Genomic DNA, 22,089 nt, shown 5'->3' on the forward strand with positions numbered 1-22,089 from the left:
CTGGCACTTTGATAAATGTTGGTCAAATTTGTTTTGGTTGCAAATAACAGAGTCAACTTGGGATCAAAGACCACTCAGGATTTTCTAGGGACAGGAAGCCATCAGTAACCCAGATGTACTTTGTCTCCACCTTGTACATCTGATTCTCTGTGCACAAAATGTTAACAGTCTTCTCCATTCGAGAGATAAGCCCAGACTGACCAGCCAGGTTCTTTGTAACAGCATCAAGTATCTTGCCCACTTTAGGTCAGCTTTCCACTCTCAGTCCAATTCTATGGTTAGATCAGGCAGTTCCCACATAAAAGTGGTCATTTTGTGTTACATACTTTATATACTTCAAAGATGCCCACCACTTTCTACCTTTTGGGTACGCTATTTCTCATCTGTATCAGGCTTTGGGGCTGGTTTCTCATCAACATGCCTGGGTTTTCCCCTTTCCTTGCTCAATTCCTACCTAAAAATTATAGTCTCTAAACCTGCTGCTTCTGCCCCCACCCTACTCCCAACCTTCAGGAGACTCTGATGCTTGGGGCTCTGTCCTTGTCTTGGTCTCGGCCTCAGCCTCAGCTGTATCTTCTATACCTAGACACAGAGTCCGTCCCTTCCCTTGCAGGGTCTTCTTGACCTTGCCAGAACCCAATACCTGAGACCAAAAGGATCAGTAAGTGCCTCTGTCATGCTCTCATTCTCATCTCTGTTTCAGCTGTCTTTACCTATGTCTTGGGTTATGAGGATCCTCTAAAAGTAGTTATTGACGAGTCAGACCCCACAATTGTCTGGCTCTATTCCCAACAAGCCTGTCTTCCCTGTTCTTTCCGTGTCTGTATGACACACAAGCAGAACCAAAGCCAGCCTAGATCCCTGTGCCAATACTATGCTTGAGATTGCAAAGTGCTTCTTCTATGTTAGCTCTATTCAGACAGAAAGCATAATGTGCTTTAAATAGATTTTTATTTGTTTTTCTTTATATTAATTTTTTTTCTCCCATAGAGGAATAACATTAAATCCTAACAATCAGAATCCTGTTATACACATACACAGGCATGCCACATGACCGGATTGAGGTGGTTATGTCCTTGAGTCTGTCAACATGTCACAACATGGTCAACCACAGTCTTCTCATTTCAGTCAGTCTCAACACAAAACACCTAAGAGGGATACACTCAGCTTGTTGGTTCCATGTGGAACTAGGTGGCAGGGCAAGAGGGAAGATACAAGGGGCTCCGGTGTGTCTGCATTCAGTCCCCTCACATAAAGCCACATGGATCTGAGAAGACATCCAAGAGCTCTAGTGGGGTCCCTGTTGCACCTAAGACATTATAGGTCAGAACAAATTGATCAGGGTTCCAGGTGGGGGTCAGGGAGCAGGCATACCCCAAAACAGCAGCAAACTGCATTCATACACACTTGGTACCCTGTTGGGGCCAAACTGGCAAAAGCTGGAAAGTGACAGCCAGCTTGAAGGGAGCACACAGACATATTGGGGAATTACTGTAAGTCGCCCTTTGATGTCTTGGGTCTCACTCTAGAAACAGGGGTCCCTCTGACATTCTCAGTTTTGGCAAAGTGCTGGTAATATTGACATCAATTAATACAAACTACTCCACAGTCTCTGAAAACATCAGTCAAGACAGACTCTCTCACCCCCTCCTGTCTAAGGTTGCATAGGACTTTGTGAATTCAGGTTCCCTCATGTATTCAAGTTCTGTGGTTTAAAAAAAAAGAAAATCCTGAAGCATGCTCAAGGTGAAAGGCACATACACAGTCAATACAGTATGACGAGGTCTGTTGCTTCAGGAGTCAGACTAGCAGGAGACTGAGTAGATTGGTTCTTAGAAATCTATACACTCAAATGCTACGGAATCTATAGGAAAGTACAAAAACACATGAGCCTTACAACCAGCCAGGTGGTGAGATTGCAGGGTTCTAGAACTACAGGTGCCTCCAGAAATACATGTAAGGGAGGGGCCTTTTGAAATTTGAACCAAATGCCTTATAACTCACTCTCCCCCCACCCTTCCCAGAAGGATCATGGGGACTGCCCAGGACTGAGCCTATGCCCCAGCTGGCAGCAGAGGAGTAGGCAGGAAGAGTGGGAGGGAGGTTCAGCTCTCAGAAGTGCTGAAGACCCTAACTGGCTGTGAAGGGACCACGGGGTAGCTGGAAGAATAAAACCAACCAGGCTGTAACTGCAGGAGAACCTTAGCCAGAGGAGCAAGGTTATCTACTACTGGGACACTAGTGGACTGGTGTAGGGACTTTGATCTGCCTTTACTATAGATTTGGTTTACTCCCTTTAATAGGAGACCCCAACAGGAACTTCCTCTGTCCCCATCCCAGCAACCATGGGGCTACCCCGCTCCTTTATCCATATACCCAACCTGAGGCTTGGGGCTATAGGATCAGGGAGGCAACTACCTCAACCCTCATGGGATCGCAGTTTTCCGACCAAGCCTCAGCTTGGCGGTGAGGCCAAGAAACCTGGAATTGGAGTGAGGGGGAAGACCGATGTTAGTATGTAACAGGAAATCTTAAAAGTTTCAAGGGAGAAAGAGCACACACTAGAAGAGGACAGTTAGAGGAAAAGGGAAGCAACTCGGGGTATCCCAAGAAGCTGTTGCTGGTGTCTGAGCCCAAAATTCACTCCCGCCACAAGAAGGGCAACACTGTCTGCCTGTGTCCCCTCTTGTCTCACCCAGGAATTCTCACCCAGGTTCCCTCCTCCAGCTACTTAACTGGAGGAGAGGGCAAGGGGAACCATAGGGCAACAATTTCTCCCCATCAGACTAGAAAGGAAGAGCCCTGGGGGAGGAAATGAGAGGCTCCCCAGAGGCCCCAACCCTGGATAGGAGCTATTTGGGGGTTGGGCCAGTGGGGCTCCTGGCTTCCTACCCAGGAGTGTTTTTATTAGTCATCCTAGGTAGAGTGTGAAATACAAAGCCAGAGGCAACATGAAGGCTGAGCTGTTAGTCTTGGGATGGCTTCACCCCACAGCTTGTCCTCCCCAGTATCGTTCTGCTTTCTTACTCTGGGGTGTGCACTTTCCCTGCCTAGAAGCCCTCTGGCTTGCATGTCTCCTAAACTAGTTCTAGCACCTTGGGCATGTGAACAGATGGTCAGGATGGCAAGGCCTTGCCCTGCCTCTATTCCTGGGGTGACATGTTGAGGGTAGGGCAACAAGATACTAAGCCCTTCAGACTCAGGGGAGTGCAGAGGGGTGGATTTCTGGAAGAGATTTGGGAAGTGGGATTCTAGGCAAAGGAAGTGGGGGCAGACTTCAGGCTCAAACCCAAGAGGAGGGCTTGGCCTCTCTGAGCAAGCACAGTGCCAGTTCCCATGGTGCAGTGCCCTGCTCCCTACAGCTTCTTAGCCTGTATGTCCTGTCTACATTTCCAGTAGGCTGCCTCTTTCCCTCAGTTCCCTCCACCTTCTCCCTCTAACTCACATCTCACAGTCCTGTTCCACATACTTTACCTTTCCCGGCCTAAAAAACTCCAAGGGGAGAGGGAAGGAGGAGACTAAAGGCAGAACCCTTTGGTCTCAGCGTCCACTCCCCCATCCATTTGGGAGGGAATTACTGGGAATGAATAAGGGAGCAGGAGTGAGCATAGTGCCAAACATGAGATAGGGTGAGGCTTGTAAAGTGGGACTTGAAGGCGGGTTAAAGAGCTAGATGTGGGAGAAGAGGCTAGCGGAAGGAGGAGTGGGCCAGAGGTACAGGACAGGAGGGCAAGGATGAGGGGAATGTCAAGGCAGAGATGGGGACAGGGACCAGAGAAGGAAGGAAAGATGGAGTGTCAAGGGGGAAGGACATGGAGGATTAGATGCCAGGTATGGGGTCGTAGGGTGAAGGACAGGAGGGGGTTCAGAGTCGGATCAGAGGTGGGAAAATCGAGGTGAGGGGAGAGGGGCTAGCACCCCACCTCACTTGAGGAGGAGGGAGGTTGTAGTGTCCAACCCAGGTGGGCTGCGGGCGCTCCTCGAGCAACACACTGGCTGCGGCAGAGGGGCCCGACAGGGGTCGGGAGTCGGCGAGGGATCTGTGGCTCGGCCGGAGGACCCTCAGTAGTTGAACTGGCGCTGGCACGGCTGGTAGACGAAGCTGCCCTGGTGCTTGGGCCGGCGCGAACGGCTCTCGCGGGCGCGGTTCTGCCGCTGCACCACCTTGGCGCTCAGCGCGTGGCGCTCGGCCCGCTGCCGGGCCCGCTGCAGCCGCCGCGCCTGGCCCGCCTTCTCCAGCAGTGCAGCCCGCGCCGGCAGAGGGGCGGCGGCGGCGTGGTGCAGGGCCCGGGGCTCGCGGCGGGCGGGCGCCAACTCCCTGCGGGGACAGAGCAGGGCTCGGTCAGGGCCGGACACTCCGCCCACCCAGTCCCCGCAACACTGGCTCTGGCGCAATGCTGTCCCTGCTCTTAGCAGGGCGCCCAGTGCCCTTCCTGTGGGCTTGTGGCCCCGCCCTTCTTCCGAGCCAACCTGGAGATGCCTCCTCGATTCTAACCCCCTTGACAGGTAAACCGGACTCCAGGGAAGGCTCGGCCCCACTTCCAATTCGGTTCTAACCTTCCGTGCCAGCCTCTGAAAGCCCCACCCCTTTGGCGCTCCGCCTGACCCCTCGGCGAAACCCGCCCCAAGCCTCCGAGCTCTGTCTCTACCAGGCCCCGCCCGGGCCACGAAGCTAGGCGTCGCCCCCTCTTAAGGCTCCGCCCTTTCACCCTCAGGCCCGCTCCGAGCCTTGTCCCCGCCCCCGGCCCCGAAGACACGCCTCTAAAGGCTCCACCCCTTCCGTCGGGGCGGGCTCCTGGGCTTACTCCCCAGTCTCTAGGTCTCCAGGCCATGTCCCCGGCCCGCTCACCCTTCGCTAAGGTCGCCGTCAGGCAGGGCAGCATCGGGGTGCGGGGAAGGGGGCCCAGGCTCCAGCACTATGGTGCTGCCGGTGACGTAAACGGACATGCTGGGGTGCTCGATGAGGAGATCCTCCAGGGGGCTGCTCTGGAGGCGGGCGGGCCCGAGTCCGGGCCCCTCTGCAGTAAAACAGGCGGGAGGGGTAACAAACCAGCTCTCGTCCATCAAGGAGGGCGCGGGTGGGGGGCGGCCTGCGGGGGCAGCGGTGGCCCCGGGGCTGGGTGGAGCCGCGTAGCTGTCTACGGGGCGCGGGAGGGGGAGCCATGCGGAGGAGGGGGCGCAGCGGGGAGGGACACACACACACCGGACACAGTGGGGCGGGGAGAGAAAGGGCATCGTTAGTCAGACCCGCAGCCCCGCCCGCCGCGCCCACGGGGCACCCACGGGCCAGGAGTCTCGACCATCTGCCCTAGGGCACGTGAGGTGTGGGCCCCAACGCTGCGCTGCCAGGAGACCGCCTGGGCTTGGCATGGGATGGGGCCCTGTTCCCCTGCCTTCAGTGTCACTGTCTAGACCCCATTTGCCCAGTAGGCCAGGGGAATTCCCCAGTCCCTTAGCAGCTCCCCTCCCCTCCGCAGCTCGGCCGCCTGCCACAGGCCCAGGAATCAGAGTCCTGACCCAGGCCTCACCCGGCAGGTCTATGATGAGCCAGCCGTCCACTTCATCTTCTTCGGAGACGAAGGCTCGGGGGCATTCGGGGTCCTCGGGGGGAGGGGGAGTACTGAAGAAGAGGCTGGTGAGGCGCTGGAACATGGCCTAGGATGAAACGGCCTCAGGCCGGGGTGTCCTCTGGCAGTGTAGAAACCTGGGAGGTGCACAGAAGCAGTCAAGAGCCCCCACTGACTTTAGTCGAGTACCCCAGACTCCCAGCTCCACTAGGGATCCCACCCAGTGCAAGGAATTTGTGGGGAAGCTCTGCAGTGTGTGCATGTTCTGGTAAGTCCGTCTGCTTTCAGGCTTTTTCTGTTTTCTGTGTGATCTTATTAAGTTATTTAACTTCTCTGTGCTTTAGTTTTCTCATCTTCAAATGTCAGTGATAAAATACCTTCCTTTGGGCCCTTACAGGAATTCCATGAGCTAATAATAGTATCCTCCTCTGGGCTCTAATAAGAATTAAATGAACCAAGCACAAAGTGCTTCCAGCCATACTCAGCCACAGAGTAAGCATTCAGTAAACTAATCTCCTAGTTATTATTAAAATTATTGCCCCCTCTAGGGACATGGAAGGAGTGATATATATGACCAGATTCTATCAGGAAAGGTCTCCAGAGGGCTGGACATCCAAGCTGGACCTCAAAGTTCTCTAAGCAAGGAAGAAACTGTCCAGTACTGCAATTACTTATTATCATCGTCATACTATAGCTAACATTCACATGCTAGGTATTGTACTAAACACTTTACCTATATCACCACAGGTATTTCTCACAACAACTCTAGGAAGTGGGTCTATTATCACTTTTTTACAGGTAAAGAAACTGAGGCTCCAGGAGGTAAGGTAACTTGCACAAAGTCTCACAGCTAATAAGACACAGAGGTTGGATTTAAACCCATGCTGTCAGATTCCAGAGGCAGCACCCATAACCACTATACTCCATTGCCTTTGCTGGATTAGACATTGGTCTAGATTAGGCATTTTTAATTTGGAGGCCAAAGTATTTTTCTGGGAAGAAGTTTTTCTTTTTTCTTTTTCTTAAGATTTAATTTATGTATTTGACAGAAGAGACACAGTGAGAGAGGGAACACAAGCAGGGGGAGTGGGAGAAGCAGGCTTCCGGCTGAACAGAGAGCCCCATGTAGGGCTTGATCCCAGGACCCTGAGACCACAATTTGGGCTGAAGGCAGACACTTAACTACTGAGCCACCCAGGTGCCCCTGGGAAGAAGTTTTCATCCTGATTTCCTAACATCACTCCTTGACCCCAAAGATTAAGAGCACCTACTTGAGCCTATGTGGTCTGAAGAGTGTTAGCTGGCAGAAATCCCACAGAACTGCTACCATGTGATTCCACAGCTCTCACTGTCTGTCTGACAAGGTTCTAAGATCCTATTCCCTTGGGCCTTCCCCCGCCTCACCCTCTATACCTAAGCTCCTGCTCAAGGGCAGCATTCCTGGCTAGGAGGAAGATCAGGTTGCTGGCCCCAGAGAAACAGCAGGTCAGTGGGAGGTGATGATGAAGGGAGGGCCTATCAGACCTCAGGAGCCCTTAAGGATGAGCACTGAGGATTGGACCAGGACCCAGCTCCTCAAATCAGTCCTTCCTTGGATGAAAATGAGGAAGGAGACCCCTGCTCCAGGAATGGAGACACCAAGGAAGCGGCTAGAGATCTGCCCTTCTCCCCACTTCACTCTACCTTACTTAGCAATAGGCCTGCTTGGGAGTCCCCTGGGTGTCCCAAAACTTGAGCCTCCACATCTGTCCCCTGAAGATGGTCAACCATTTTGCCACTGAGACACTTGTCACCATCTTCTAGGGATGATTCCACACTTCCTGCAGAACTCCCTGGGGGCATGTCCACCCTTCCATTCCTTGGAGGCATCCTACACTTACTTCTAACCCTCCTGAGGTTTTGGGTTTGTTTTTTTTTTTTAAGATTTTTTTAAATTTATTTGTGATAGAGAGAGCACAAGCAGCAGCAGGGAGAGGGAGAAGCAGGCTCCCCACTGAGCAAGGAGCCGGATATAGGACTTGATGCCAGGACCCTGGGATCATGACCTGAGCCAAAGGCAGATGCTTAACTGACTGAGCCACCCAGGTGTCCCCCACCCGAGGTATTCTTATGCTTGCTGCTACCTCTCCCACTCCTTGGGTATGTTTTCACACTTCCCACCAGAATCATCCAACCTCTATAAACAGAGTATTTTCCACATTTGCAGACCTACACTGGGCTCCAGAAGGAAGTGTTCCCTGGGTGCTGGCTTCTCTGGTGGGTGGGTGGGAGACCTACAGAGATTATAAAAGGTTGGGCCCCCCAACTAGTGTCTGCCCAGCACAAGCCACATATCCCCACCCATCTGTTAGCCACAGAGAATTAGTGACTCAGTTACCAGAAATCCAGAAAGTTCCGCCCCTCCTGAAGGAAGGGAAGATTGGAGCCTTGATGGGGCACACCCTCCTTGCAACGACCTACCACTTCAGTGAGAAGATGAAAGGGAAGTTGAGAGCTGTTGCAGGCCCATCATATTCACCTGGCCCATTTTACAACCTGAAAATCCAAGGAAATAAGTCTATCCAAAGACATAGAGGTAGGTGGTGGCCAGGCAGGTGGAGCCCTGGGGCATGAAACATCCAGTCCAGAGAATACACAGTCAAGAAAGCCTCAGCAAACAAGCCCCAAAATGTAATGATGCAAGAGAGATTAGGAAGGTCAGAGAGGAGTCAGAACTTAATCAAATCACTGCTAACCTCAGCACCCCTCTGTCCAGTTGTAAAAAGGCTTGGAGTTCCTGACACCAAGATTCACCAGGCATTTGCCAGAGCACCCGCTGTACAGCAGAACCTGCAGTGGGTCTCCTCTGATTATCCCCAGATCGAGGTAAAGGCGGCCCGGTAGGGGGAAGCTCCCTGCCTGAAGTCACACAGCAGTTAAGTGACAGAGCCAAGAATGACAGCAGCACCAGCCACCCAGTGCCCGCCCCCTCTCATGACCACAGTGGGGGGAGCCTCCCGGATTTTCTTTCCCATCTTTGCCAGCTTCCTGATTCTCACATTCCCAGCCCTGCTCCAGGGAGAACCATTCCCTTTAATAACTACAGCAGCTGTGCCCAGAATAGCACTTGAGCTCCAAGCCATCTCTACCCCACCCCATCCTTTAGCAAAGCCGGCTGGGATGGGACTCTTGGCCCAGGCTCTGGGGCCCCTCCACTTGGAAAGCCAGAAGCTCTCCTTCTCCTACTTTTTTCTCCTGCCCCTCTCTGTCAGCAGAGAGAGGGGAAGCATAAGCCTCGTCATCGCCAGCACTAGGCCAGGTCATGTCCTTCTTAGCTGACAATGCTGGGGGTTGGGAAGGTAAGAAAGGGCCAAACAGAGGGAACCTTCACCCTCCATCCCACCCCTACGTCAGCCGTGGAGACACCCTGATGCAGCCAATGACTCACCTTTCTGTGGTCAAAACAGCTGGGAGGCAGCGATTTTATTGGGCTCTGGGACTCCAAGGTACAGAGTGAGGGTCAAGGCCACAAAAGGGGACCCTGTCTCCAGAGACCTCCTGGAAAAAGATCCAGGAATGAGGGGACCTAAAAGCCCCATCGAATTCGGATGGTACTGAGCCTAAGGTAGAGTCAGTGCCCAGTGTTAGGAGGATATGTAACTTGTTACTTGTCCTGAGTTCCAACCAGGCATGTGCCGTGGCGGATGTATTTGTAATTCACTCAGTAGGCATGACTCTAATTGGCTTCAGGACCTGCGGTAATCAACTTCCCCTCTCTGGGCCTCAGTTTCTCCTTCCATGAAAAGGAGTCTAAGACCCCTTGTTTGGGGGCTGGGAGTGACATCAGCTAAAGCTTGGCAGAGAACAGGGATGAGGGAGATGTTAGGGTTGTCCCCGGGGGTGCAGAGCTTGGAGCTGGAGAGAGAGTATTCCGCTATCTGGCGCCGCCCCAACGACCTAGAGCTGGAGCCCCCGAACTCTTGAGAACCGCCCCCCCTCCCCCACAGCCTAGACCCAGCAGCGCCGCGCGAAGGCAAGGAGAAAGTCTGGGATCGGAGGCCTGCCCCCAACACCTGGGTTAGCCTAGGAAACTGCAGAGGCCCCTCCGGTCCTGCTGCCTTTCTGCGTCCCTCACCCGTGGGCCCAGCCCCGACCCAGCGCCTACTGGGTCAGGGGAGGATAAGCGACCCGAGCCGGGGGGCGGTGCGGCCTTGATGACGTCTCAATGTCATATGCAAATAGGGAGACGTCACGGTCTACCGGCCTGCGGCAGCCAATCGGGAAACCAGGAATGCAGTCCGGCGGCCGCGGGCGGAAACAAAGACCCGGGAGCTGGGACCGCGGGGCGTGTCTCCGGACGCAGGACCCCCTGGGCCGAAGCCGGTGGGGACTCACCTGGGGGAGGGGGCGGTGCGGCGGGCGGGGGGGCTCTGAGGTAGTTGTGCCGCGGCGCGTCCCGGCGTCGGCGCTGATCACAGGCCGGGGTGCATCGCGGGGGCTGGACGGGGAGGCGGCGGGGCTCCGGCTCGGAAGCTCGCAGCTGCTGCGCTCGCCCGCGGGGCTTTGAGACTGTGCGGCCGCTGCTGGGCTCACGGCACAAATTGGAACGTTCAAACAGCTGATTGTGACATCACAAAGGGGCCCGCCCGCCTCGCGTCACCGGCCGGCGGTGCGGTGGCCAATCCCAGGCTGCGGATACCCCCTCCCTACCCCCTCCACGATTCGCTGGCTAGTGGCTCCTGCTCGGGAGCCCGACTCCGAGCCTCGGGGGGCCTCCCGGGGTGGCTACTGCTAGGAGCTTCGACTCCTTGCCACAGGGCGACCCACGGACCTCTTACTGAGGAGAGCCCCCACTCCCTACGAGATCCCCATCTTTCTCATTCCCTCCGTACCCACTGTCCCCCGTATCCTTTCACCGGCATCCTCTATCCTTGTCCCCCAGTCCGTACCCTTTTGTCAACTCCACACCAACGTCCGTGCACCTCCATGCTCCCCACCAACCACCTCCCTCCTCTCCCTCCCTCTTGTGTCTCACCCCGACACATTCTCTGCTTTCCTACTCTGTTTTTCCTCAGCCGGGCAGGCTTGAGAGGTGGAGGACATCCCCTTCCCTGGTTCCGGGGGAGCACCCGGGAGTGTAGAGGAATTGGCGAGGCTGACGGGCAATTTTGCCGAGCGGGACTGGGAGAGGAATTTCCCTGGTCTGAATAGCTCATCTAGAGAGCGTTCAGACTTTATTTAATCCACACTGCTACCAGGACTGGACAGAAAAGTGACAAGACAAGGTTTATTTGTTCCGATTTACACACCGGGAAACTTCGGCTCGCGCATCTCACTGTCACTTTGAGGAATCATTTTCAATAATGCATCCAGCAAACATTGTACTCACCATTGCCGGCTGCCAGACGGCTGCCTGACGTTGACTAAACACTGAGCACCAGGCACCCTGCTCTAGCACTTTGTGTTTTCATCTCCACGACAACAACAGAGGTGAGTATTATCCCCATTTTCCAGTTGAGGACACAGAGAGCCTGACTCCTTACAGGTTGCAAAGCTATAATACATAGCAGAACCAAGGTCTGAACCCATAGTTCCTGGCCCCAACCTCTTCACTCTCTACATGCATCTAACCCCCAGAGTACCTCCGCCTCTCCAGGGAAACTAAGGCCCAGTCCTGATTGCCCCCAAACTTGCTGTGTGGCCTCAAGCAAAGGCATATTTCCTCTGTGGGCCTCAGTTTCCTTTTCCATCAAATATCCACGCATATCCAAGCTTCTAGAGATTCTTTCAAACTCTCAACCCTCAGAACTGTGCCAATCCCATATTGGAGACCCCACCTCTCCCAAAGCCCTGGGAAATAACCTGAGGAGAGACCACAAACACACTCCCTCCAGATCTCCAGGACGAGGGGTTCTGGGTCCCCTCTCAGTAGAGCAGCACGGGTGGGCGTGCCCATCCGGCCCAGCAGGAGGCAGGGAGTAAACTAGGCGGGAGCTTCATGCTCTAGTGATAAAATCCTGCCCCAGCCTAGTCTCAAACTCCAGAGGGACTCCTTAGCCCTAGCAACTAGGAGAAGGAGCCAGGAGATAATACCCAGAGGCTTCTGGGGTAGGGGAGGGGAGGAGAGAGCAGTGTTTTGGCCCTTGGAGTGATGTCCCCAAAGTGTCCTCCTCCTGTGCAACCCTGAGCCTTGGCTTTTTACCCCTACTTCCTGCTTGCTTCATATCCTCTCTTGACCTCCTTGCTGACTTAAACCAAATAATCCCTAACATGCCTCTCCCATCACACCGTTTGCCTGTTCTAAAAACTTCTGTGGCTCCCTAAGGATCACAGGATTTGTAGCCTTTCAGGGGCCAGCCCGCCCTCTTCTGTTTCCTCTGGCCTTCTCCTACCTGCAGCGCAGTGCTGGCGTGACCCTCACCGTCTCTTCAGCACTCTCCCACAGCCTGGAATGCCCTCTTAGGTCTTTCTGAATTCATGTATTTTCTATCTTCAGGACTCTACTCACCCCTTCTTCCTCTAGGCAGTCTTTCCCACCCATATGTCCAGAGCTTTGATGGAGAATAATTTATTTGTTTGATAAACAAGCAGTGGTGATGACTAAGTGTGTGTGTGTGTGTGTGTGTGTGTATGTGCGCGCGCGCGCACGCATGTTTCTTCTCAAACAGATGGTTGGCAACCCAAGGGCTTAATCTCTGTCCATATACTACCCTGCCCCACCTGGACCCTCTCCCCTACTATAGCAAGCATTCTGCTGGGCACAGGATTTGAGTACCCCAAGCCCAAGGGAAGGGGCTCCAAGCATATATTCTGATAGCCTAAGTGAACTGGATTCTGCTCCCAGCCTTAGCTGAACCCCATGTGCAGGCGATTAGGGCAGATCCCAGTCTTCCTTTTCTCTGTGGAGTTAGAGGGACCTGGGGAAGTAGGGGGCTTTAGCCCAGTGGAGTCCTCTCCTGGAACCCCAGGACCCATCATGCTCCACTGCAAATTTATTATCAGGGCTGGTGGACACACAGATCTTAATTCATCCAAACTCTTCATCTGATAGTGGAGAAACGGAGGCATAGAGAGGTCAAGGCATCTGCTTAAAATCATACAACAGCAGAGTCATCTACTCACCCTGGTGGGGGCGGGGGAGCTTAGTATTCTGGGATCCTGGTCTGGGCCTGAGAGCTGTGAAAAGAGGCAGTAGGCACCATTCTAGGGGTAATCCTGGAGTCTCATTTCCAATTAGAGAGTGCCACTGCTGGACAGACACGGAAGTCTACACATACACATGAAGGCATCCATGTACAAACATACACACATGTGCACACGAGCTCGCTCCCATGGAGTTAACAGATGCCTGTGCCTATCCAATCCCTGCTCAGATAGAAGCACCTGCCTGACTTCATGGGCTCCAGGACTGGAGGTCAAGAGGCCAACCTATTCCTGTCTGGGCCTGAGGCTTGCCCTCACCAAACCCTGGGGGCTCCCCAATGGCTTGGGGCCCCCCACTTCAAAAGGCAGAGATGAGTCAACCTGGGTGTGTCCTTCACGAGAACTTGAGTGTACTTGAAAGTGTGAGTCTTCTGGAGAACCGCCTCACCTCTGGTCTCTCCCCCTTTCCCCTCTCAGGTAGAGGGCAAGGCTGAGGCAAAAACCAGTGGGTAGTTTGGAATCTGAGTCAAAACCCAGAGCCCTGATCACTCTAGAAACACAGCCTTCCCCCTATCCCCCACTAGCCCCAGAACTACAGTTAAATGAAAATCTTAATTATAATACTATAGGGATTTCTATGGGCCAGGTACTATTCAAAGTCCTTACCCCTATTGATAATTAACTTAATCCTCACAACAACCCTCTCATGTAGATAATATTATTCTTTCCATTTTACTGGTGAAGAAACAGAGACAGATAGGGAGAAAAAAAATTTAATTGGTAAAGCCAGCTAGGGTAGACATAATTCCCCAATTCCCCACCAACAGACTGGCCTATAGCTTAACCAGGGGCCATACCCCCAGAATTTCTATTCAGAGAGATTTGTTACTCAACTCAGAGGTGTCTAAATTGAGGGTGTGTGTGTGTGTGTGTGTGTGTGTGTGTGAACACCATGAAAAAACCTTGGCCTGATTATGAGTAAATTCAAATTTCAATCCTGGGTCTATCCTGGGCTTGCTGCCTGGCGCCCTGGGTGAGTCAGTTTTCCCACCTGCAGAGTGGCTGGCTCCATGCTTCCTAAACGTTGCCTCCAGTCCCTCCCTTCAGGCAGCCATTTGTGTGTGTCTGTCCTCCCTGGAGGAGGGGATAATCAGGACAGGATTCATTTCAGGAACAGGAGGCAGGTGACAGGAAGTGAAGTCCACCCGCCCAAAGTGTGAGGATGGGGTGGTGACTTTGGGGTCCCTTGGGTGTGTTTGAGTGTGGACAAAAACCCAAGTAAGCTGCTCCGGTGCCCTACATGAATTCCCACATTTAGAACTTTTGAGGGAAATGGTTGCATGCCTCCAACTTTGAGGCTGGGAAGGAGAAAGTAGACAGTTGGGTTCGCTCCTGCTGAGGCAGCCTCTCTTCTAGAAGCAGATGGGCCCCCTGCAGCTCAGACCACTGCCCGTTTCTGCTCCCAACTCTTCCTTGGCTCCCTTCCATCTGGACCAAGGCATGCTCTCATGGTATCTGGTACCCAGTAAACATTCAGTAAATACTGACTTGACGGGTGAGTATAGCTGCCCTTACCAGCTCATTTAGCCTTCTCTGTCACCACACATACACACACACACACACACACACACACACACACACACCCTATGCAAATGACCTACTCTGAATCACCACCAGCTTTCCTGCTTCCAGGATTTAGTTCTTGCAGTTTCCTTGGCCTAGGGACCCCTCCTTCCCACCCAACTGAATCTCCTTGGGTCAAGACCCTCTCTATTCTTCAGGATTAATGTAATTAGAAGCTTATATTTATTGAGCATTTACTGTATGCCTGTAACTCTCCAAGAGGGACACTGTTGTTATCCCCATTTTCCAGATGAGGAAATTGAGGCTCAGAATCCTGAGGCCCAAGATCATGTTTCTGTATATGCAACTATGTATAGAAATATTCTAAGTACATATATGTACACACAATAATAAACAGCATAAAAATTATAAAGCCTATGTGTGAAAAATAGCATTTTTTTCCCTATCATAAAATCATTTTCTTGAATAGGAAACACTCCTGTGTTGGCCTTGAAGGAGCAAACCACCATGTTGTGGAGACGGTCACAGGACAAGGACCCAAGAGGGGCCTCTAGAAGCTGAGAGTGTCCCCTGAATAACAGATAGCAAGAAAATGGGGATCTCGGGGCACTTGGGTGGCTTGATGGGTTAAAGCCTCTGCCTTCAGCTCAGGTCATGATCCCAGGGTCCTGGTATCAAGCCCTGCATCAGGCTCTCTGCTCAGCAGGGAGCCTGCTTCCCTTCCTCTCTCTCTGCCTGCCTCTCTGTCTACTTGTAATCTCTGTCTGTCAAATAAATAAAATCTTTAAAAAAAAAAAAAGAAAGAAAATGGGGTACAAGATAGTGAATTCTGGCAGCAACCTGAGGGAGCCTGGAAGCCAAGCTTTGTCTGTTTGAGCCTTCAGATAAGGACTGCCTGGACTTCTGACTTACAGAACTGTAGCTAATACATGGGTGTTGTCTTGAGGCCCTGTGTTTGTGGAGGTTCGTAACACAACTATAGAAGACTGCTACGTGTCTTGAAAAGGTTTTTTGCCTGAAAGTTAAAAGGTAGCTTGAGTTACTAATCTTACACTAGTACATTTTGTTTTGGTGCAAATATTTTTGTGAAACTCATAATGTTATAAATGGGGGAAAATAATTTTTTCTTTCTTTTTTATAAAGATTTTATTTATTTGATAGAGCAAGAGTAAAAGCAAGAACGAGAGAGAGAGAGAGCAAGCACAAGCAGGGGGAGCAGCAGAGGGAGAAGGAGAAGCAGCCTCCCCACTGAGCGAGAGAGCTCAACATAGGGCACATAGGGCTCGACCCCAGGACCCCAGGATCACAATCTGAGCCAAAGGCAGATACTTAACTGACTAAGCCACCCAGTACCCAGGCACCCCTCTATCTTTTTTTTTTTTTTTTTTTTTTTGGTCAAAGTCATGTAGTTGAAATTGAGTAACTTGAATTTGTGGGATGAAACTCCAGCGTGTGTATCAGCCAAATGACACCTCTCCTATGAAGCTTTCCAAGATCTCTTTGGAAAGAAGTAACCTCTCCTTGCTCAGAACCCCCAAAACACATTGTCTGCCTGTCTCTTAGAGCATTACACACTTTCTAAATCACCACATTCAGGAATACCTAGTTACTCTCTCTGAGTGACAGACACCTTTTCTATACTTGAGAATCTCCTTCACGGTAAACACAAGAGAGAGAGGGATTCAAGGAAGCCTGCTGGGAAGAGAGGGCATCTAAGGTAGGCTTTGAAGGATGAGTAGAAGCCTGCCTTGGGGAAAAGGGGTTGAATGGCCTGGAATATGATTTCAAATTAGGAGCCCGGCACCCTTGTCTTGACTCTGCTTCTGACTTGCTATGTAACTTTGGGTAACTCTCTGTCCCTCTGTGGGACTCTGTACAATGGAGTTTTAATGGGGGAATTCCTTTGCCTACTCACTAGTTTTTTTGCCCTGGCTTTCTAGGGAGAGTTTTATCTTGTCTGATTGCTTTCTTTTGAGATGGGATAACAGGATGACAGAGACTGGAGGGAAAGGTGGGAAGGAAAAAGAAAAGCAAGGCTTTGGAAAGGGGAGGGGGTACAGTTTTTGATGGAAGTGACAACTTTGGTGAGTGAGTGAGAGGCAGCAGTGTTCCCTGAGAGGATTAGCAAGAACACAGGGGACTCTAAAGATGTAGATGTGGATTGGAGACCCTTTGGTGTCTTTAAAGAACTATAAGTAAGTATCATTTTTAAATTACTTTTGGGAGGGATGCCTGGGTGGCTCAGTTGGTTAAGCGGCTGCCTTCAGCTCAGGTCATGATCCCAACGTCCTGGGATTGAGTCCCACATCGGGCTCCTTGCTCCATGGGGAGCCTGCTTCTCCCTCTGCCTCTGCCTGCCACTCTGTCTGCCTGTACTCACTCTCTCTGACAAATAAATAAGTAAAATCTTTTAAAAAATTACTTTTAGGAGTTGAACTATAGTTCTTAGACTTAATACGTTTTAATTAATTTCTGAATAGTATAAAATGCATTAAATTCAAAAGCCCAGAGAATAAAAGGATATAGGTTTCCTTCCCATTTCTGCCCCCAGCACCCTTCAATCAACTTCTGCTCTCCAGAGGTGACTGCTGTTACCAGCTTCTTGTGTGAACTGTCAGATATATTCTTTACATATACGTATGTATATGTGTTTACATATGTATATGTATATATGACCTCCCCATTTTGAACAGAAATGATAGGGTACTGTGGATACTGTTCTGAAATGTGCCTTTTTTTTTTTCAACTCAACAATATAATGTGGAGATCATTCCCTAGTAGTACATACAGAGCTGCCTCCTTGTTTGCTAATAGCTGCATAGTATTATATTGTAACAAAGTAGGGGTAGCTTGAAGTTGTCCATTCAGTACCCTGTAGCTGAATATTTACCTTGTTTTCAAACATTTGTCCTTTACACTGCAGTTCTTGAATATGACATTGAAGGCTAAGCCTGAGCCATGTAGGGCCCTGGGATTTATTTGGGCCATGGGGGTATTTGGGCTTAATGGTATCTTTGAAATATACTGACTCATTCTCCGCCTCAAGCTCTTCGCACCACGCTTTCTCTTGGTTCTACCCACCCTACCCGCTGGGCCCAGGTGGCAGCCTCAGCCCTTCACCATGACCTGCTCTCTGAAGTCCTCACAAACCCTTCCACTCCATAAAATCTTCTGGCTCAATTCCCTTGATTCCAGCCAAGAGTCGACCACCAGGAGCTTTGGGCAGAAAAGCCCGGGATAGAGACTCTAAATAGACTGTAAATATTTATTAATCGATTCCTGAACTTGCCTGTAGCCTCCCTGCTTATTTTCCATCTGCTTGTCTGATTTTCTGTGAATTTTACTCTCCCTTTCTGCCAGAGGAATTGTCTGGGTCTCTGTGGGGGTGAGGTTGGGGCAGGACCTTACTTGTGAGCCTTAAAAAAAAAAAAGTGCCGCCTTGTGGGAGAAGAAGCCCTTCTACCTTGAACGGAGGTGCATGGAATGGTTATTTATTATTATTTTTTAAAATATTTTATTTATTTGACACAGAGAGGTCACAAGTAGGCAGTGAGGCAGGCAGAGAGAGGAGGAAGCAGCCACCCTGCCGAGCAGAGAGTCCTATGCAGGACTCGATCCCAGGACCCTGAGATCATGACCTGAGTCAAAGGCAGAGGCTTAACCCACTGAGCCACCCGGGCACCCTGGAAGGGTTATTTAGAGATCATCCAGTGTAGTAAGTTTACAGATGAGGAAACAAGCACGGATGAGGGAGAAGTGCTTACCCGGGGTAATGGAATGAGAAAGTCGAAGGGACACAGGACAGACGCTTGAGCCTTCTTCTTCCAGTTCTTACCTCCTCACTCCCTTCTCCAAGACTTCAAACTCTGCCAACCGTTACTCTCTCAAAATCTAGTATATAAAGGTAACAGAATCGTGGTATATTGTACAATGGATGACTACTCGGCAATAGAAAGGAGTAAACTGTAACACCTGCAAAAAATACGGAGGAGCCTTGAACTAGGATGCTGAACGGTTGAAACCAGATGCCAATGAGGACACATCATATGATTCCATTAGTACGAACTTCTAGAACAGGCAAAAGTAGTATTTTTAATATATACTGACAGAAAGCAGATCAGTAATTACACGTGCAACTACTACATGGAAGGACTGACTGCAAAGGGGAGCAGAGGAACTTTCTGGAGTGGTAGAAGTGTGCTGCGTTTTGACTGTGGGAGTAGTTACATGGTTTCAAAATTCATTACACCTCAAGGAAGCTGGTTTAAAAAGAAAAAAAAAAGAAGTAACATTGAAACAGACTTACTCAATTTATTTAAGAAAATACAGGGGCGCCTGGGTGGCTCAGTTGGTTAAGGCAATGCTTTCAGCTCAGGTCGTGATCCTGGAGTCCCAGGATCAGGCTCCCTGCTCAGCAGGGAATCTGCTTCTCCCTCTGACCCTCTCCTCTCTCATGCTCTCTCTCTCTCTCTCTCTCTCAAGTAAATAAATAAAATCTTTATTTAATAAAATACAAATGTGGGGCGCCTGGGTGGCTCAGTGGGTTAAAGCCTCTGCCTACGGCTCAGATCATGATCTCAGGGTCCTGGGATCCAGCCCCGCATCGTCTGCTCAGCGGGGAGCCTTCTTCCCCGCCCCCCTGCCTGTCTCTCTGCCTACTTGTGATCTCTCTCTCTCTCTCTCTATCAAATAAATAAAATCTTTTAAAAAAGAAAATACAAATGTGACCGCTGACCTACATGCACAAAATCAACATTGACCAACTCATTTGAGACGGGCCAATATAGCCACTGGTAACTCTCAGGCTAGATATTTCAATCTTTGACATGAAGTTGTCACAGATTTTGGTCAGAACATCATTTTCCTTAGACTTGTGTTCAAGAACTTGCTGTCTCATAATAATCGTTCTTGACTTGGGATAGATTTTATTTATTATTATTATTTTTTTAAAAGACTATTTATTTGACAGAGAGAGAAATCACAAGTAGGCATAAGTAGGCAGAGAGGCAGGCAGATAGAGAGGGAGAAGCAGGATCCCTGCTGAGCAGAGAGCCCAATGTGGGGCTGGATCCCCGGACCCTGAGGTCATGACCTGAGCTGATTTAACCCACTGAGCCACCCAGGCGCCCCAAGACGTGGGATAGATTTTAAAAAAGCTAGTGACTAGGGGCACCTGGGTGGCTCAGTTGGTTAAGCTGTGGCCTGGGACTCAGGTCATGATCTCTGGGGCTTGGGGTCCTGGGATCAAGCCCTAGGTTGGGCTCCCTGCTCAGCCAGGAGTCTGCTCCTCCCTCTCCCTCTGTCCCTCTGCCTCTCTCCCCCACTCATGCTCTCTCTCTCTCTTTCTCCCTCTTAAACAAATAAATAAAATCTTAAAAGAAAAAAGAAAAAGAAAAAGCTAGTGACTAATACCTCTTTGCTCTATATCTGGGTGATTTATTGGCTCGACAGATTTAATTTTTCTTTTCTTTTTTTTTAAAGATTTTATTTATTTATTTGACAGAGAGAGAGAGAGAGAGATCACAAGTAGGGAGAGAGGCAGGCAGAGAGAGAGGGGGAAGCAGACTCCCTGCCGAGCAGAGAGCCTGATGTGGGGCTCAATCCCAGGACCTGAGTTGAAGGCAGAGGCTTAACCCACTGAGCCACCCAGGCGCCCCAGATTTAATTTTTTTCTTGCAGCACCTTCAAAGCTTTTCAGTTCTGTCTTCAAGAAAGAAAAAATTACTTGTACAAGTAATAACAATCATGGCTAACATTTATTGACTGTTAATGTTCCTGGTGGTAATCTAAAATTTTTTCATGTAATCTTTCTTTTATTTTTTTAAAGAAAGTCTATATTTTATTTTATTTTTTTGTTTTTTATTTTAATTAATTTATTTTTTTAAGGAGGGAGGTGCGGGAAGGGGCCGAGGGAGAGGGAGACAGAGAATCTCAAGCAGATTCTCTATACAATGCTGGGCCCGATGTGAGCCCAATACTTCCCAATCCATCCCAGGACCCTGAGATCGTAACCTGAGCTGGAATCAAGAGTCTGCTGCCCAAATGACTGAGCCACCTGGGTGCCCCGAGCCTATCTAGCTCTTAAGCACTATATGGCATTGACAATCAACATGACTCAAGAGTGATAGCGAAGCCCTTTTGCCTCAGATTCCCTTCCTCACTGGTACCAGAAATGCCACCATCATCACTTCTTCCCTCACAGTTAAGCATTACCCTCTTTATATGCCTCCTAAAATACAACTAGTTGGGGTACCTGGGTGGCTCAATCTGTTAAGTGTCTGGTTCTTGATCTCAGCTCAGGTCTTGATCTCAGGGTCATGAGTTCAAGCCTCACATTGGGCTGCACATGGAACCTACTTAAAAAACAAAAACAAAAAACAAAAAGCCTAAAGCTAGTTAAGAGAGCAGGAACTAAATCCTTACACATCTGATCAAATCGGTTTTTCACTGCACAGTCCACTGAATGGACTGAAAGAGAAACACAGATTGGGAGGCGGGGAATGAAGGGGCAGGACGTTGAAGGGGATGAACAGAGAGGTAAGAGGTTGGAGCCAGATGTCCCAATTTTCCTGGGCTGGCCCTGCTCGACCTCAGATCAGTGGGGCCCTCTGGAAATACAACCTTATGGCCAACTAGCTCTGGTTCTCAGCCCAGAACTCTAGAGACAGGGAGCCAAGTGGGTGAGAGGTGACAGGAGAGGCTCTTTGGAAATGATGCTGTGAGTAGCTCAGGTGCCTTCTTAAGAGCCAAGGTATCCTTAGGGAAAGGCAGGCGGGACAAAGGGCATGACATGAATCCTTTTCTGAGAAGGAGAGTCAACCTTAATCTTTGGCCTTGGGGTGGTTGTCTTCTATCCACTTGAAGTCCATTTTTTAAAATTACAATGTAGGGGCACCTGGGTGGCTCAGGGGGTTAAAGCCTCTGCCTTCAGCTCAGGTCATGATCCCAGGATCCTGGGGTTGAGCCCCGCATCAGGTTCTCTGCTCATTGGGGAGCCTGCTTCTGCCTCTCTCTCTGCCTGCCTCTCTGCCTACTTGTGATCTCTGTCTGTCAAATAAATAAATAAATAAATAAATAAAATCTAAAAAAAAAAAATTACAATGTATTTTAAATGATGTAGCAATTTACATACTGTATAAAATCCAAATTTTGTAATTAAAAAAAATTATAAATATAAAATTCCAACAATCAAGATAAAGTCAAGGTCCCCTGACCATCTCTTGTCTAATTCAAGAGACCTTCCACCATGCCTCTAATTTAGAGTATATCCTTTCTTTCTCTTACACAACATGTATATATACATATAGGAAATGTTTTGTTTCATAGGGCTTGTATTACTTCTGGTTTTAGAATTATGCTTTACATTTTTTGTTTACTTAATTATAGGGACATAGTTCAAAATTCCAAAGGTTCAATAGGGAATACAGTGAAAAGCAGGTGTCCTTCCCTCCCCTGTTCCCAACCATCTGGTCTCCTCCCTGGAGGCAACCACCAATTCTAGTTTCCTGTTATTCCTTCCAGAGGCACTCTATGCAGTTAAAATTCAATGCATATATATATATATATATATATATATATATAAACACACACACAAATACATATATTACATTATATATGTATTATATTACATAATGCATATATGTGTATATATATAATGTTATATATAATTGTGTGTAGACACATATATTACATTATATATTGTATATTATATTTAATATATTGATATATATACATGTATTTTTCACACAAATGGAGACACTGTTCTGCACCTTTTTTCACCTTAAAGTATATCTTGCAGACCTTTCCTTATCAGTAT

At 49.7% G+C, this 22,089-nt stretch overlaps 1 protein-coding gene across 5 annotated transcripts; it reads right to left on the bottom strand.

Moving 5' to 3' along the window:
• Window positions 1-932: 932 nt before the first annotated feature.
• TP53INP2 (tumor protein p53 inducible nuclear protein 2) lies at window positions 933-10,160 on the bottom strand. Of its 5 annotated transcripts, none has more exons than XM_032858835.1 (5): window positions 9,942-10,159; window positions 8,995-9,104; window positions 5,529-5,704; window positions 4,850-5,138; window positions 933-4,318 (listed from the first exon to the last, which is right to left on the bottom strand). In XM_032858835.1, exons 3-5 carry the CDS (start codon window positions 5,650-5,652, stop codon window positions 4,063-4,065), a joined length of 669 nt encoding a protein of 222 aa, XP_032714726.1. In that variant the 5' UTR covers window positions 5,653-5,704; window positions 8,995-9,104; window positions 9,942-10,159; the 3' UTR covers window positions 933-4,062. The 5 variants fall into 5 exon arrangements, with proteins under 5 accessions (XP_032714726.1, XP_032714725.1, XP_032714727.1 ...); XM_032858834.1 differs by lacking the exon at window positions 9,942-10,159 and adding an exon at window positions 9,620-9,752; XM_032858836.1 differs by lacking the exon at window positions 9,942-10,159 and adding an exon at window positions 9,682-9,742.
• Window positions 10,161-22,089: the final 11,929 nt, after the last annotated feature.

The sequence above is a fragment of the Lontra canadensis genome, unplaced genomic scaffold, assembly GCF_010015895.1.
Source record: "Lontra canadensis isolate GAN:19392208 unplaced genomic scaffold, GSC_riverotter_1.0 scaffold16, whole genome shotgun sequence".
Lineage (NCBI taxonomy): Eukaryota > Metazoa > Chordata > Mammalia > Carnivora > Mustelidae > Lontra > Lontra canadensis.